The sequence below is a fragment of the Colius striatus genome, chromosome 6 (assembly GCF_028858725.1).
Source record: "Colius striatus isolate bColStr4 chromosome 6, bColStr4.1.hap1, whole genome shotgun sequence".
Taxonomy (NCBI): Eukaryota; Metazoa; Chordata; class Aves; order Coliiformes; family Coliidae; genus Colius; species Colius striatus.
In genome coordinates this window covers 36,452,147-36,464,780 of record NC_084764.1, presented here as the reverse complement: position 1 = coordinate 36,464,780, position 12,634 = coordinate 36,452,147, and the positions used below count along the sequence as shown (strand labels likewise).

The following is a 12,634-nucleotide window of genomic DNA, read 5'->3' as shown; positions in this document are numbered from 1 at the left end:
GTCTCAGCACCACAGTCCCTCTGCCCTGGGGGAAGGCCGTGAAAGAGATGCCATGCTGCTGCCTACAGTCACGGTGCTCTGCGAGGGAAAAGACAGAAGTTGCTTGCTCGCTATTGGAAAAAAGTCTATCCCTACACCTAATTACAGCATAATGAAAATACTCATCCCTGCAAGACCCCTCCCTCAGCTGCTCCCCATCACACTTGTGCTCCAGCCCCTTCCCCAGCGACGCTGCCCGGCTCTGGACACGCTGCAGCCCCTCAGTGTCCCTCTGGCAGCAAGAGGCCCAACGCTGAACACAGCACTCGAGCTGCAGCCTCACCAGGGTCCAGCACAGCGGGACAATCACTGCCCTGGTCCTGCTGGCCACACTATGTATGATACAAGCCAGGATGCCAGGGCACACTGTTGGCTCATGATCAGCTGCTGTGCATCAAGGAGAACATGATGTCTGCAGCACCCCAGGGCACAGACACAGCCAGGGGACAGATCCAAAACAGCAAACAATTAGGCTCCTGTGAAGAGCACCATCCCACATGCTCATCCTGATGTAAACCTACCCAACCACGCTGCCCTGTGACCACAAAAACACACAAATACAGCATTACTGAAAAAAAAATGCTGCATTTGTAAAAAAAATCACAAGATCTTCACATTACAGCAGATTCACACATTTCTTTTAAAGGAAAACTCTCCTTTTGAAACCCAGTGTTTTATTTAGTGATGAGTTTTCTCCCTCCCCCCCCAACAAAACAACACAAACAGTTCATTTAGCAACATCAAAGACCAAAACCAGTACATTCCCGTGAAGGCAATCACACTTGACTTCCTCTCCACTGCCATTTCTGTCGCCTTTTAAAACCATTCTCACGTTTTCAAGGACTAAGTCAGATTTCAAGTCCCGACTCCAAACTCCCAGTCCTTCAGCAGGCAGAGGCAGGACCGGGCACTACCCAGCTCCCCGCCTCACATCTTCTTTCATTTTCCTCAGCCCCTGCAGCTCTTTCTTCAGGTGCTTCACCACCTGCAGGATATCCTGTCGCTGGGGATCGTCCTCTGCTTTCTCAGTGTACAGAAGGAAATGTTTCACAGTGTCGGAGAGCAACGCTTCGGGATCCACATCCACCCGATGCAGACGCAACATCCTCTCGCAGGCAATGGCGTAGTTTTTGTGCCAGTTCACCGGGTGATTGGGATGAGAGTTGACAATGTCTTTGTAGGACTGTTACAGGCAGCACAACAAAAGCAAAGAGAAAAAAAAAAAAAGGAGGACAAATTAATTGAATGAAGGGGACCAACAGCTTTTAATAGTGCTTCAGAACTGCCTGTAAAGGAACAGATGCTATTTAGGTGTCCAAGTCCTGAGCTGGAGCATTTCTGTGCCTCGCTCCGTGTCTGCCATGCGATGCACAACAGTGTGGATCAGAAATGCAGGGGGGGCTGAAACGCTTCCCTTCCTGCAGCAGCTGTTTGTTTGGAAACATTAGGGATGAGCGTGATAACCCCAGTGCACATTATGTTCTTCCCTGGGAGAGGTGTTACAGCAGGCTGGGGGCAAAAAAGACCAAAAGGAGATTGAACTGCCGTGTCTGCAAAGACATTTACTCAATATTTCAGGAGATCAGGATATCTTCCACAGGACTTCAGCAGTCTGTTGACTTCAGTGGGAATATTCATAAGCCCAGCAGCAGGCATTTGCCCAAAAACTTTGCAGAACAGCAGAAAAATAAAAATCACAGCAAAATGGGCAAGAGTTGAAAGGAAACTATTTGCTGAGTGTTTGCTGGGGTGTGAAACGCTCCTTCTCTGTGCTGACACACATCGATCACTTGTGCATCTGTTGGCCTCTCATACAGTCCAGTATTTCCAGAGATACCTACATCAGCTTATGGGTGTTATTCTTTGGTGTGAAACGCAACAGAACTAATTTGCAGCCAGAAGATGGTCAGATTTTACACTTGCTGGCTCAGATGTACGACTGTGTAATAACAGAGGGGAGAAGTGCATAGAGGGGACTTCAGGACAAGCAATTTCTTGGCATGGGTTTGGAGCCCAGCACAGACAAGATAATTATAGCAAAAGCAGGGTGTTAACTGGTCAGCTTTTGGCATCCTCCATGACCGAGGGGGCAAGTAGGACAAAATGCCTGAACAAATCTCTTTGAATCTGCTATACTCCCAGTTTAGATGAACAAGGGAGAATGCGCATTACAGGACCCACGTGGAAACACTGTATTTCTATGGAGTCCATACATTTTTTTTAAAAGGGGAAACAAAAGAAGGGTGGAGACTGCAGGGAGCACTGATAAGCAAAATATATGACTCACGGTGTAGGCGAACGTGTAGAGTTGTGACTTCATTTCTGCAGTCACACTGGCGCCTTCTGCCAGGTCAAATATAAAAAACGCTGTTTTCATCCTAGGGAAAAGAGAAACACTTCCATATAATATCTGCTTAACATAACCAGCTCACATCATGTGGCTATACACAACTTCAACGTGGTATGAGACAGAATCTCCAACTAGGTCATCAGTGATACAAGTTTCTCTCCATGATGTATTTTCTCACCATGTCCCAGCTACCCTCTGCTCCTTTGAGATACTTTGAGCAGAACCTTTTGTGAACAAGACAGTCAATTTTCTGAAGGATTTGACGGAGGCCAGGCATGCTTCATCTCATTCTGCCAATCTTTTTCTTCTAAAGCTTGGCACTTTTAGATCCAGTAAGGCCATGCGCCGTCAAGCTGCCCACTTTGTTGTGCATTTCCACACCAGTGAGCTGGCACTGCCCACCAACTGTTGGAAGGGAGTAAAGGAGCATCACCTGGCTTGCCACATCTCCTCATTGGCAACAGCTTCCCAGGAAGAGGGCTTGAAACTAAATGGGAATGAGAATAAAATTCAGCCATCAGATGTCACTGTGTTTCACCCACCACGCAATCAGCGTTTCCCACCCAGGCACCTACAGACCTCCCAGGCAGAAGGAAACCCATCATGAAGCCTATGGCTCTGACAGCAGAGATTTCAGCTGATCCTCAGTCCTTCATGAAACTATATTCTTCTCTTTCCACAGAAGGAACCTCTGACACATCAGGTGTTTGACAGCATCCTAGCTATTCTCAAAGTGACACATGCCTTTAACCACCCATCACAGTTCAGTCTATGACACACAAAGCTTTGGATGGCCCAGATCCTCAATGTCTTTTGGCTCCTGATCAAGTTTTAAGATCAAAATTGGACCCGGTATTTGACTAGAAATGCCCTGTTTGCTTTTAACACTACTAAAAATACCTCACACGGATTGATTACAAGCTCCAGACCACAAAACATTGTGATTACAGCTCATGCTTAACTTCTCTAACACTGCAATGGACATGGTGATGCTGCTGGCAGAAGAATGATGAGCAGGAAAGAGCAGAGTTGCCTCTGCCTCGTACCTGCCGTAGTCTTCAGTCCAGTTATAGAGATTTCTTGTACGATGAATCCACTCTCCAGGGTCAAACACGACATCAGAAGGAACCAACTTTTCACACGTACCCCACGGCCAGAGCGAATAGCTCCTTCTCCAGGTTGAGTCACCTTCGTGAAGACCTATGCAGACAAACACTTCCTTACTGCCAAAGGAAACAGAGAGCGCAATGGTGAAGCCATGCCAGAGACTTTGGGCCACCCCACATCCTTAAGCATACCACACTGCCCACACTACTGCCACAGACAGGTCTTTAGCAGCATATTTCCTGCAGCACAGGTACCCGTCCGGACCATTTCATGTCAGAAAGGGCACATTTCTGTGTCAGCCTGCAAAACAGCTCTCTTGCTGCAAGCCCACGTCCCATCTGGCACTGCAAATCTCACACATCCTCTCCCCTGTGTTGAGCCCCACAAATATGCCAGAAGCTGCAGGAGAAGCTTCTTTCTTCCCAATGACACCCAGCAATGCTCTTCTGCCTCCCCACACTCGCAAGGCTCACCCTGGCTGGTCTAAATGCAGATGCTATTCTTATTCATGTGAGTATCTAATCCTTTCTCCACTCTTACTAAGCTATTTTTATATGATGATTATTCCTGGAATACATTCATTCTATGCTAATCAGTTGGCCACAATGCTCATGAAGGAGAAGCAGCAGCAATTTGCTCTCCATCATCATTTTGAGCACAGGGGAAGTTCCTCTTCTTTCCTGATTAATTTTATCAACAACAACAACAACAAAATAATCAGTAAATACCCTCTGCCGATCACCTTCTTTTTTTTTCCTCCTTAAAAACCAACCCAACCTCAAAACACCAAGCAACATGATATCCGGATGGAGTTACTTCTGCATAGATATTTGCTTTAATTGCAAAAATAATCTCACCACCAGGGAGGGAGTCAGTGGAGAAAATTGGTCTTTTGGATGCAGCACCAAGCTGTTCCATAAACAATTTAAAGAAAAAAAAACCCAAAAAAGGTTGAAGATTTTAGGGAAGCTGTTACATATGAAAGAAATACTTACTCTTTGTTTACTTGGAGGAAATGATGGAGATTAAAAGTGAGTGTCCCATCAGGTAATACTCCTTCCACAGGATTCCACCGCATCCCAGGAAAATAAACACCAGGTAAATGCTTTGCCAGCTTGGGTAAATACCATTCGTAAGTCATCATCTGGCAACAAAAATATAAGAGCCAAATTAAAACAAGAAACAAAATTTTCATCCATTTTACAGGCAGAAGCTGCAACAAATGGTTTCTGCAGGAGGAAGGGCTGTCATTGCTCTGGAAGATCATCTCCTGTTTCAGAGACCGACTGGGATCATCCCATCAAACTAGGTCACCAGTGGTTTTTGATCAGAGGATATGATCCTCCCTGCTGAGAGGGCAAAGGAAACACAAAACTAACTACTGTTGGCATGAGATACAAACAGGTTTTGGTTTGCTTACACACGAGGCGTTGGGTTTTGGGTTTCTCACCAAGTCACAAGCCCTTGCTGCAAAGCCAAGTGTCAGTGGAAGTGTCAGTGTCCCCTTCTCTTCTCCCATTTCTGGGTGCAAACACCACTCAGAGACACACAGCACCTCTCTTTTAATGTGAAAAATAGAGAAAGGAGTCTCCAAAACCACGTCTAGGGGACCAAGATAACAGAAGGGATGCAAGGAATGAGCCTCAGCACTGTAAAGTCCTTGGGAGAAACCCCAAAGCCACATTGCCCGTGGGGCAACTGCAGCCCTGCTGCACTCCATGCTACTCCCAGAAGTCCTCTGCTGCCCCAACATCTGGATTTTGGGACAACTGCAGTAAATAGCAGGGACAAAGATTCTCCAGCAAGGCAAACATCATCTCTGTGTCATATCTGGACATCTGCTGTGATTAAGAACTTGGGCTTTCCCTTCTCTCTACCTGTTGTTGCCTCTCTGATGGCTTTTGGGGCTTAAGTGGGGCTTGCACACCATGCTCCAACCCAGAGCCACCCACAATCCTTTAAAAATAAAAGAAAATTTAATTCTATTTCGGCATCATTTATTTTATTTGAACAAAGAGATCTCCTTGAGAAGGGAAAGGAACAACTGAACTCCTACTTCTTGTTTTTAAATCTGCCCGTTGTCTCTTCTCATACAACTTTTCCACCTACCTCCTGGTCCACTAAGGTGATATCTGGCCTCATCCCTTCGCAGTAATGCACATAACGAAGAGCATTCCCAGGTAAGTCTCCTCTTAGCAAGATCACTGCACCCATGGGCATAGAGGACAGCAGGTTCCTTGCAAATTTATCAATAACATAGTTGTTGCTCTGATCACAAGCACTGAAGAGAACAAATGAAAACCAGTATCTTAAAAACAGCTATTTTGCATGGCTTTGCATATCTTCAGAACAATTTTATGCAGTAAGCATCCACAGGGAAAGTGCTTCACCCTGGTCAGATCTTGCAGAAAAGCATCAGCTCCATTTACAGAAAAGCCAAGCTACAGAAATGAAGTAGCAGAGAAAGAAGTCACCGCTGATTTGCCAAAGCACACTCTCATGGCATACCTTCACCTTAATTCTGACTTTTTTCTTGTGCTAAATCTGAAAATGTATTAGTTGAAGCTGGAAGTGCCAGTCCAAAGATGGTTCTGTAAAGCATTTGAAATCCTCCCCAACCTTTCAATCCTTTTAAGTACTAAAAAAAAGTCGAGTTTTTGTAGCATTGGTCAGAAGTAGATTTATGTTACCTGAGATTAGATGCTTTTAGTTACACAACAGTGTGTTGCACACATTCCAGACATAACTCAAGCAGAGGACACTCCATGACATGGCTCTGGACAGCTCATGACTGGCTCACCTCTGGACGAGACTTTGGGAAAAGATATGTGCAAAAGGAAGATTCCTGAGCATGAAGTTCTGTGTGTTCTACTCTTCACCAGTTGGTCAACCTCTACCTGAGAAGCCCAATACTACCCCAATTCCTGCCCAAGCCATTGTAGTCTTTGGTCTGGTTATAAAATAAGCAAGCCCTAAAGTAGTAGTATAGATGACAGATGTAACTCTTCAAAAACGAAAACATAGAAGAAAAAGCCCCAGGACACAAGGTTTTCTCAAGCAAAGCAAGGGAAGGATGTGACTGTTCAGATCAAATGGGTTCTGTAGACCTTCTTAGGAAATAAAGAGCAAATGTGCAAGTTCTTTTCATTGGGAGTTTACATATCTACAGTTTTCCTCCTTCAGCCTACAAGAATACCCCCATTTGCAGCCTGGAGGTGGTGTTTGGTGATATTTAGGGAGAACAAACATGTAGCCCCACAGGCTGTGGCCACACAAGCTTAAGTGGGATGTGAAAAGTGCCCTTCCCATTTCAATGCAAGGATAGAAACCCAGGAGCAAGGGTGGGGGGTTACAGCAGCACCCCAACTTCACAGCCCTGTGAGGCTTCAGCAAGACATGTGGTCAGGGGATTTCTTACCTGTAATTTGCCCAAAGCTGAGAAGCAACGAGAGTGAGAGCAGAAAGCCACTGCAGCCAGGGCAGTGCCCAGCTGCCCACCACTACCACACGGCCAATGGAGGTGAGTGCACCCAGGCCCAGCCCCGCCAGCACAGCCACCACAGCGCTGCTCTGCAGCCAGAACCGTTCCACCTGGGAAGCAAAACCACAGAATCACAGCATGGTGGGGGCTGGAAGGGACTTCTAGAGCTCATCCAGCCCAACTACCTGCTAAAGCAGGTTCCCCCTGATCAGGGGGCACAGGAATGTGTCCAGGTGGGTTTGGAAACCTGCTGAGAAGGAGCCTCCACACCCTCCCTGGGCAGCCTGGGCCAGGGCTCCCTCACTTCTACAGCAAATAAGTTTCCCATCATAATTCCAGTGGAACTTTTTGTATTCTAGTTTGTGACCATTATCCCTTGTTCTGTCACTGGACACTACAGAAAAAAGTATTGTTCCATCCTCTTGACATCCACCCTTTATGTACTTACAAGTGTTGATGAGATCCCTCCTCAGCTTTCCCTTCTCCAGACTGCACAGCCCCAGTTTACACAGCCCTTCCTCATAAGGAAGATGCTCCAGTCCCCTGATCATCTTGGTAGCTCTGCACTAGCCTCCCTCTCATAGTTCACAGAATCATAGTTTCTTGTCCCTCTTGAGCTGAGGAGCCTAGAACTGGACACGGGACTCCAGATGAGGCCTCACCAGGGCAGAGTAGAGTGGGAGCAGAACCTCCCTCAACCTGCCATCCACTCTTGATTCCCCCCAGGACACCATTGGTCTTCTTGCCCATGAAGGCACATTGCTGGCTCACATATATTTGCTGCCAACCAGAACTCCCAGGTCCCTCTCCTGAAGCTGCTCTCCAGCCTGTACTGCTGATGGGGTTGTCTTTCCCCAGGTACTTGCCCTTTTTGAACCTCATTAGGTTCCTCTCTGCCCAATGATCCCTGAGACTCTATTCTGTTTCCTCAGCTATATGAAAACAGAATAAGCAGCTGTATTTTTGCAGCTTACACAGCTTCAAGGCAATTACTTGCTCCTGATTTGGTAGTTTTAAGGCTTCTTCCAAAAATTAACAGGTCAGAGCAATTTTTGGAGTGCAACTCACCACGCCCAGAAACAGAGGTTTTGTAATATCCAAATTCGCCCTCCAAGCAAAGAAAAGGGAATAAAGACAGAACATTCCAACAAAGAGCCAGATCACAGGTGATTTCTGCTGGTTTGTCCTGTAAATACAAAAAGTAGCACTCTAGTGGCACAATGAAAAAGGAGACAAAACTTTTATGTGCTTGAAAACCACTCTCTCTCTCTGCATACCTAAATGCATTTAATATGAGGAGCTGATGAGCTTTTCTTTACCTTTGCAACGTAACAAGCTTCTGTTTTCAAAGCACAGAACCAACAGGATTTCAAGATTTTTAAGCTTGCCATCTACAAAGCCACAGGGTTACCAAAAGCAGGGACGCCAGGGAGGAGAATATTCTGTTGCAACTTACGGCAGTGCTGTGCTCACACAGGCCACGAGCGTCAGGGCAAGGACGGGAAGGGAGAGCTCTGACTTCATCTGCACCAGCTGAAAACTGTGGAGAAATTAGTGTGTCATCCTCAAATCGCCCTTTGCACTCAATTAAAGTGTCAAGAGAAGCTGGGAATAAGTGCAGCATAACATATTCTCATTCTGCTATGATTAAGTCTACCAGAAATGGGAACAAGCTCAGTTTACATGTCAGGATTTTGAATGAAAAAAAATCAGTGGACAGAGGGATCCAGCATTTTCATTTTAATGGGAATGATAGATGTGCATGCATGCTGTTCCTGCACCAGGCACACAGCCCCAGCTCTAGGCCAAGCAAAGGAAAGGCAGAACAGGGGTCACATTGGCCAAAACAACAGCAGCAATAACAGGTTTCTCTACATTGAAAAGTAGAGTCAAGATATTACTCACATCAGCATCTCTCTCATACTGGATCCTGTCTCAGACTTGGCCTATTTTAAAAAGAAAGAAAACTCACATGCTGATTGCCACATCACTGGGGCAAGGAAAAGGTTTTTACTTTTCTGTTTGCAGAGCCCTGAGCACACAGGGCTCCTCCAAACCCCTTCAGATGGTTACCCCAAGGTAGTCACAGGGAGTAGAAATTACTTAAACAACAAAAGATATCAAACTCTAATCAAACCTTAATTGCAAGATCATCTCCCACATTCTTGCTTTACATTATGCCACTGTAAAGGCAACCAGATAAGCACGTTTTCCAGGTGCTCCCACCTCACTACCCTGTGACTCAAGCATATCATATACTTTAGCTTTGATCACCACTATATCACAGATTCATAGAATCATTTAGGTTGGAAAAGACCTTGAAGATCATCGATTCCAATCCATCACTAAACTGTCCCTCAGAGCCACGTCTACATGGCTCTTACATACCTCCAGTCAAGTTGCTTCAGCCACTTCCCTGGGCATCCTGTTCCAGTGATAACCCTTCATAACCCTTTTGGTGAAGAAATTTTTAATAATCTCCAATCTAAACCCATCCTGGTGCAACATGAGGCTGTTCTCTCTTGTCCTACATCTGCATGCTGCAATTATTTTCTGGTACATCTCCCCTCAGCCTCAGACAAGCATATGGGACTCAGGTCCCAGTTGCTCACCAAACTTGCCCCTGTCCCCTCTGCTCTGATGAAGGCAGAGTTCTAGCAGCTTTGTGAGAGATGTATGAGAATTTTTACTGCTGAGATGTGCAATACATGGCACAAGTCAAGAGGAGAAGACCAGCTCAGTGGAGCTGAGGAATTCCCTTCATAGGTGTTTGTTGGAAAAGTGTTGGTTACCAGATAAAAGGTAAGGTAAATGGATTTAGGATATCTGGAAGTAATATTTAATCTCATTAAAAATGGAATAGTTAATTGCACATAAGACTTAAATAAAAAAGAAAAGTGTTGGAGGACAGAGAGCCAGCCCACGGCTCCTGAAGAACCACTGTAGCATCTTTAAAGCCCCATCTTGCTTTAAACAGCAAAGTTTAAAGTATTTTTTTAAAGATAATTGTCTTAAACCAAGGAAAAACCCACAAAACTGATGTCACTATTTCCCTCCAACACAGTTGGCTCTTTGGGCTACGAGATACCCGCACAGTTCGCAGTAGATAATATGGCTCACCCCGTAACAGCAAGGAGAACTATTTCTTTGCTTTCACAGCCACACGATCCGTTCCCAGAAAACCAGGAGGTCAGACTCAGAAGTACATTAAGAAGAAACCATTCTCAGTTTCTTCCCCTGCACGCCATTGATCGTGGCAAGCAGAAAGCTTCTGCTGCTGCCTAAGTTAAAAGAAAGTCTTTTAGAAAATGACCCTTATTTACCAGATTAAACGTCCCGTATTCTTCCCTGAGAAAGTGGGTTAAAAATCCTTGAAAAGTCGTCTGGTCTCCCCATGTCCAACGGGCTTGATTGAGGTAGGACGAAGCCGGCAGATAGAGATAAGGCAGCAAACCAGCCAAGAAGCATAAACCCAACTTCAGCAAATGGCCTAGGGACAATTCCTGCACCAAAATATGTCATATTGCATAACAATGTTTATTTTAGTTTAATCACGCTGGAACTTCAAGAACAGATAAAGAAAAAACATCAAATATATTTACACAGAGCTGATCTCTCAATTTATAGTAAGTCCCTACAAAATGCTATGTTAAACCTTACGATTTTGTGGATTACTAGGAAACTGCATCAAACTGATCTCCTTTGCATGGCAGGGTGAAATTTAAGTGAAGCAAATAATATTAGCTAGGACTCATGAGTATCATACTCATTGCATCTTTCACATTTAAATCATGGCATGACATGCATAGATGGCTGAAGCACTGCAAGGCTGAGATAACCCACTTTGCAGCGATTAAGAGTTGGCTGGTATTCCATCTGGCAAAAAAAATAAATAATAAAAAATGCTGTTCCAGTACAACTACACACATCAGCACCATCATCAGGAGTCAGTTTCGCCATTTACTTCATCGTGATTACGCTGGCTAAATTGGATAGGCCAACTTTTAGGGTGGGATTTTCAGGACTGCCTAAGGGGTCAGGAAGACAAGACTTTCAAAGGGACTTCTGTGCCTAACTCCTTTAAGTGCTTTGGAAAATCCCACCCAAGAATATTGCATGCTTGCTTTATCTTTTAGCCACTGTCCTGTCAATCAAAGCCCTTCTTCAGCAGTTGAGGTTATGGGGAAGAGGCACCATTCAGAGTAATCATCTACAGAGCAGAAAAAAGGAGCCTAATAATGGTGGTGGCCACAGTTTCTTCAGAAGAAAGCTGGCTCTGTTTTACTTAAAAAGGCACTGTTTCCCATCAAATATCCTACTTATTAGGTGGTTTTCTGCAGCAGGCACCACTGGGCTGTCTAAAGCATTTCCCAGGAATATTATATTGGCACAGAATTGCCCTTGCTGGAAGTCACAGAGACCTCTCTGGACCATCTTGGTTAAAAAATGAAAACCTTTATTTAAAGAACAAAAATACATTGCAGAAGCGAGTCTTCATTTAAAAGAAATATATACTTAAAAAAGGAGGTTCAGTGGAGATGCTGAATAGATTTTTAGATGAAGCGTGTTTGAGTTGCATCTCATCTTTTGCAGCTCACGTGCTTCACTCCAGGCTTTGTTACACCTCATGCCGTGATCCAGAACCACACTTGGTTTACCAAGTCATTGGTGGAAAAACACAGACAGGACTGGCCCAGCAAAAACCTGTCCAACTGTCACCTTCAGAGTGATCAGAGCATTTATATCACTGACACGTGCAGCTGTTTGCAAGGCAAAGTAGGATTTCTACAAAGCATCTACACTCATCCTGAAGCACTGACCCAAAGACTGCCTACAGACAAGAGCACTGCAGGGCTCTCAAATGTCATCCAGGAGCCTCATCCAGACAGATGCAGATCACCTTCATGAGCCAGGCACCCAAAAATGCATTTTCACTTTCTTACACAATGAGTCAGTTTAATAAAAAGGTGTAAAAGGAGGGACATCTTGAGAACGGGATCCCTGGTAGGAGATGAAAGGGACATATGTGACCAGATCAAGGGTCTGATGTTTTGCTGAAGGTCAGCCTTCTTTTGGCTTTCTGCAGCTGGCATGAGCCAGGCACTCTTCACCCAAGAGCTGACCTCTTCTAGGACTCTCAAGTTCTGGCTACATCACAGCCAGAGGCCACTGGAGCCTGGCACATCCCAAGGAGTTGCTGAAGAGGATTTCCCCCAAGAGACAAGCAACTGCACCCTTCTTGCTGTGCCACTTATTCTGGCTGCACCTTCAACTATCAACAGCTCTGCAATGAAGGAACCAACATACAGAAGCTCATGTCCAGATGGTGTGAGAAAGCCACTGCCATCAGCCAGGAGAAGCAGTGCCCAGACTGCACATGACTGTGACTTCTCATCAACAGGTATTTATCAGCTTTCCTCCTTAACCCGTCATTGACTATGCTCCTTTCTCCTACATGCTGAGCAGTTTTTAGCTCTATCAGTCTCATGGCTGCTCACAGGGTATTTGCAAGCACCTGGGGCTGAGTGCTCCTGTGCCAGGAGATACAAGCTGGCTGTAGATTGCTGGTGTAAGCAAAGCTCCCAGGTGGGACCAGTGGCTCTGGAATCGGATTGACAGACTAACTTCAGTGGGTTATGCCTGACAGATCATTGACT

General features: G+C 45.3%; 1 protein-coding gene across 1 annotated transcript in view; it reads right to left on the bottom strand.

Annotated features, from left to right (window-relative positions):
- Nucleotides 1-716: 716 nt before the first annotated feature.
- Nucleotides 717-12,634, bottom strand: part of TMEM260 (transmembrane protein 260) — a 34,018-nt gene continuing 22,100 nt past the window's right edge. Inside the window, exons 6-16 of the mRNA XM_061998254.1 lie at nt 10,301-10,480; nt 8,883-8,923; nt 8,434-8,517; nt 8,046-8,163; nt 6,915-7,087; nt 5,606-5,777; nt 4,492-4,640; nt 3,436-3,612; nt 2,823-2,876; nt 2,327-2,417; nt 717-1,222 (exon numbers count right to left, since the gene is read on the bottom strand). Coding sequence (XP_061854238.1) covers nt 950-1,222; nt 2,327-2,417; nt 2,823-2,876; nt 3,436-3,612; nt 4,492-4,640; nt 5,606-5,777; nt 6,915-7,087; nt 8,046-8,163; nt 8,434-8,517; nt 8,883-8,923; nt 10,301-10,480 — 1,512 coding nt within the window. The 3' untranslated portion in view covers nt 717-949. The remainder of the gene's footprint in view (nt 1,223-2,326; nt 2,418-2,822; nt 2,877-3,435; nt 3,613-4,491; nt 4,641-5,605; nt 5,778-6,914; nt 7,088-8,045; nt 8,164-8,433; nt 8,518-8,882; nt 8,924-10,300; nt 10,481-12,634) is intronic.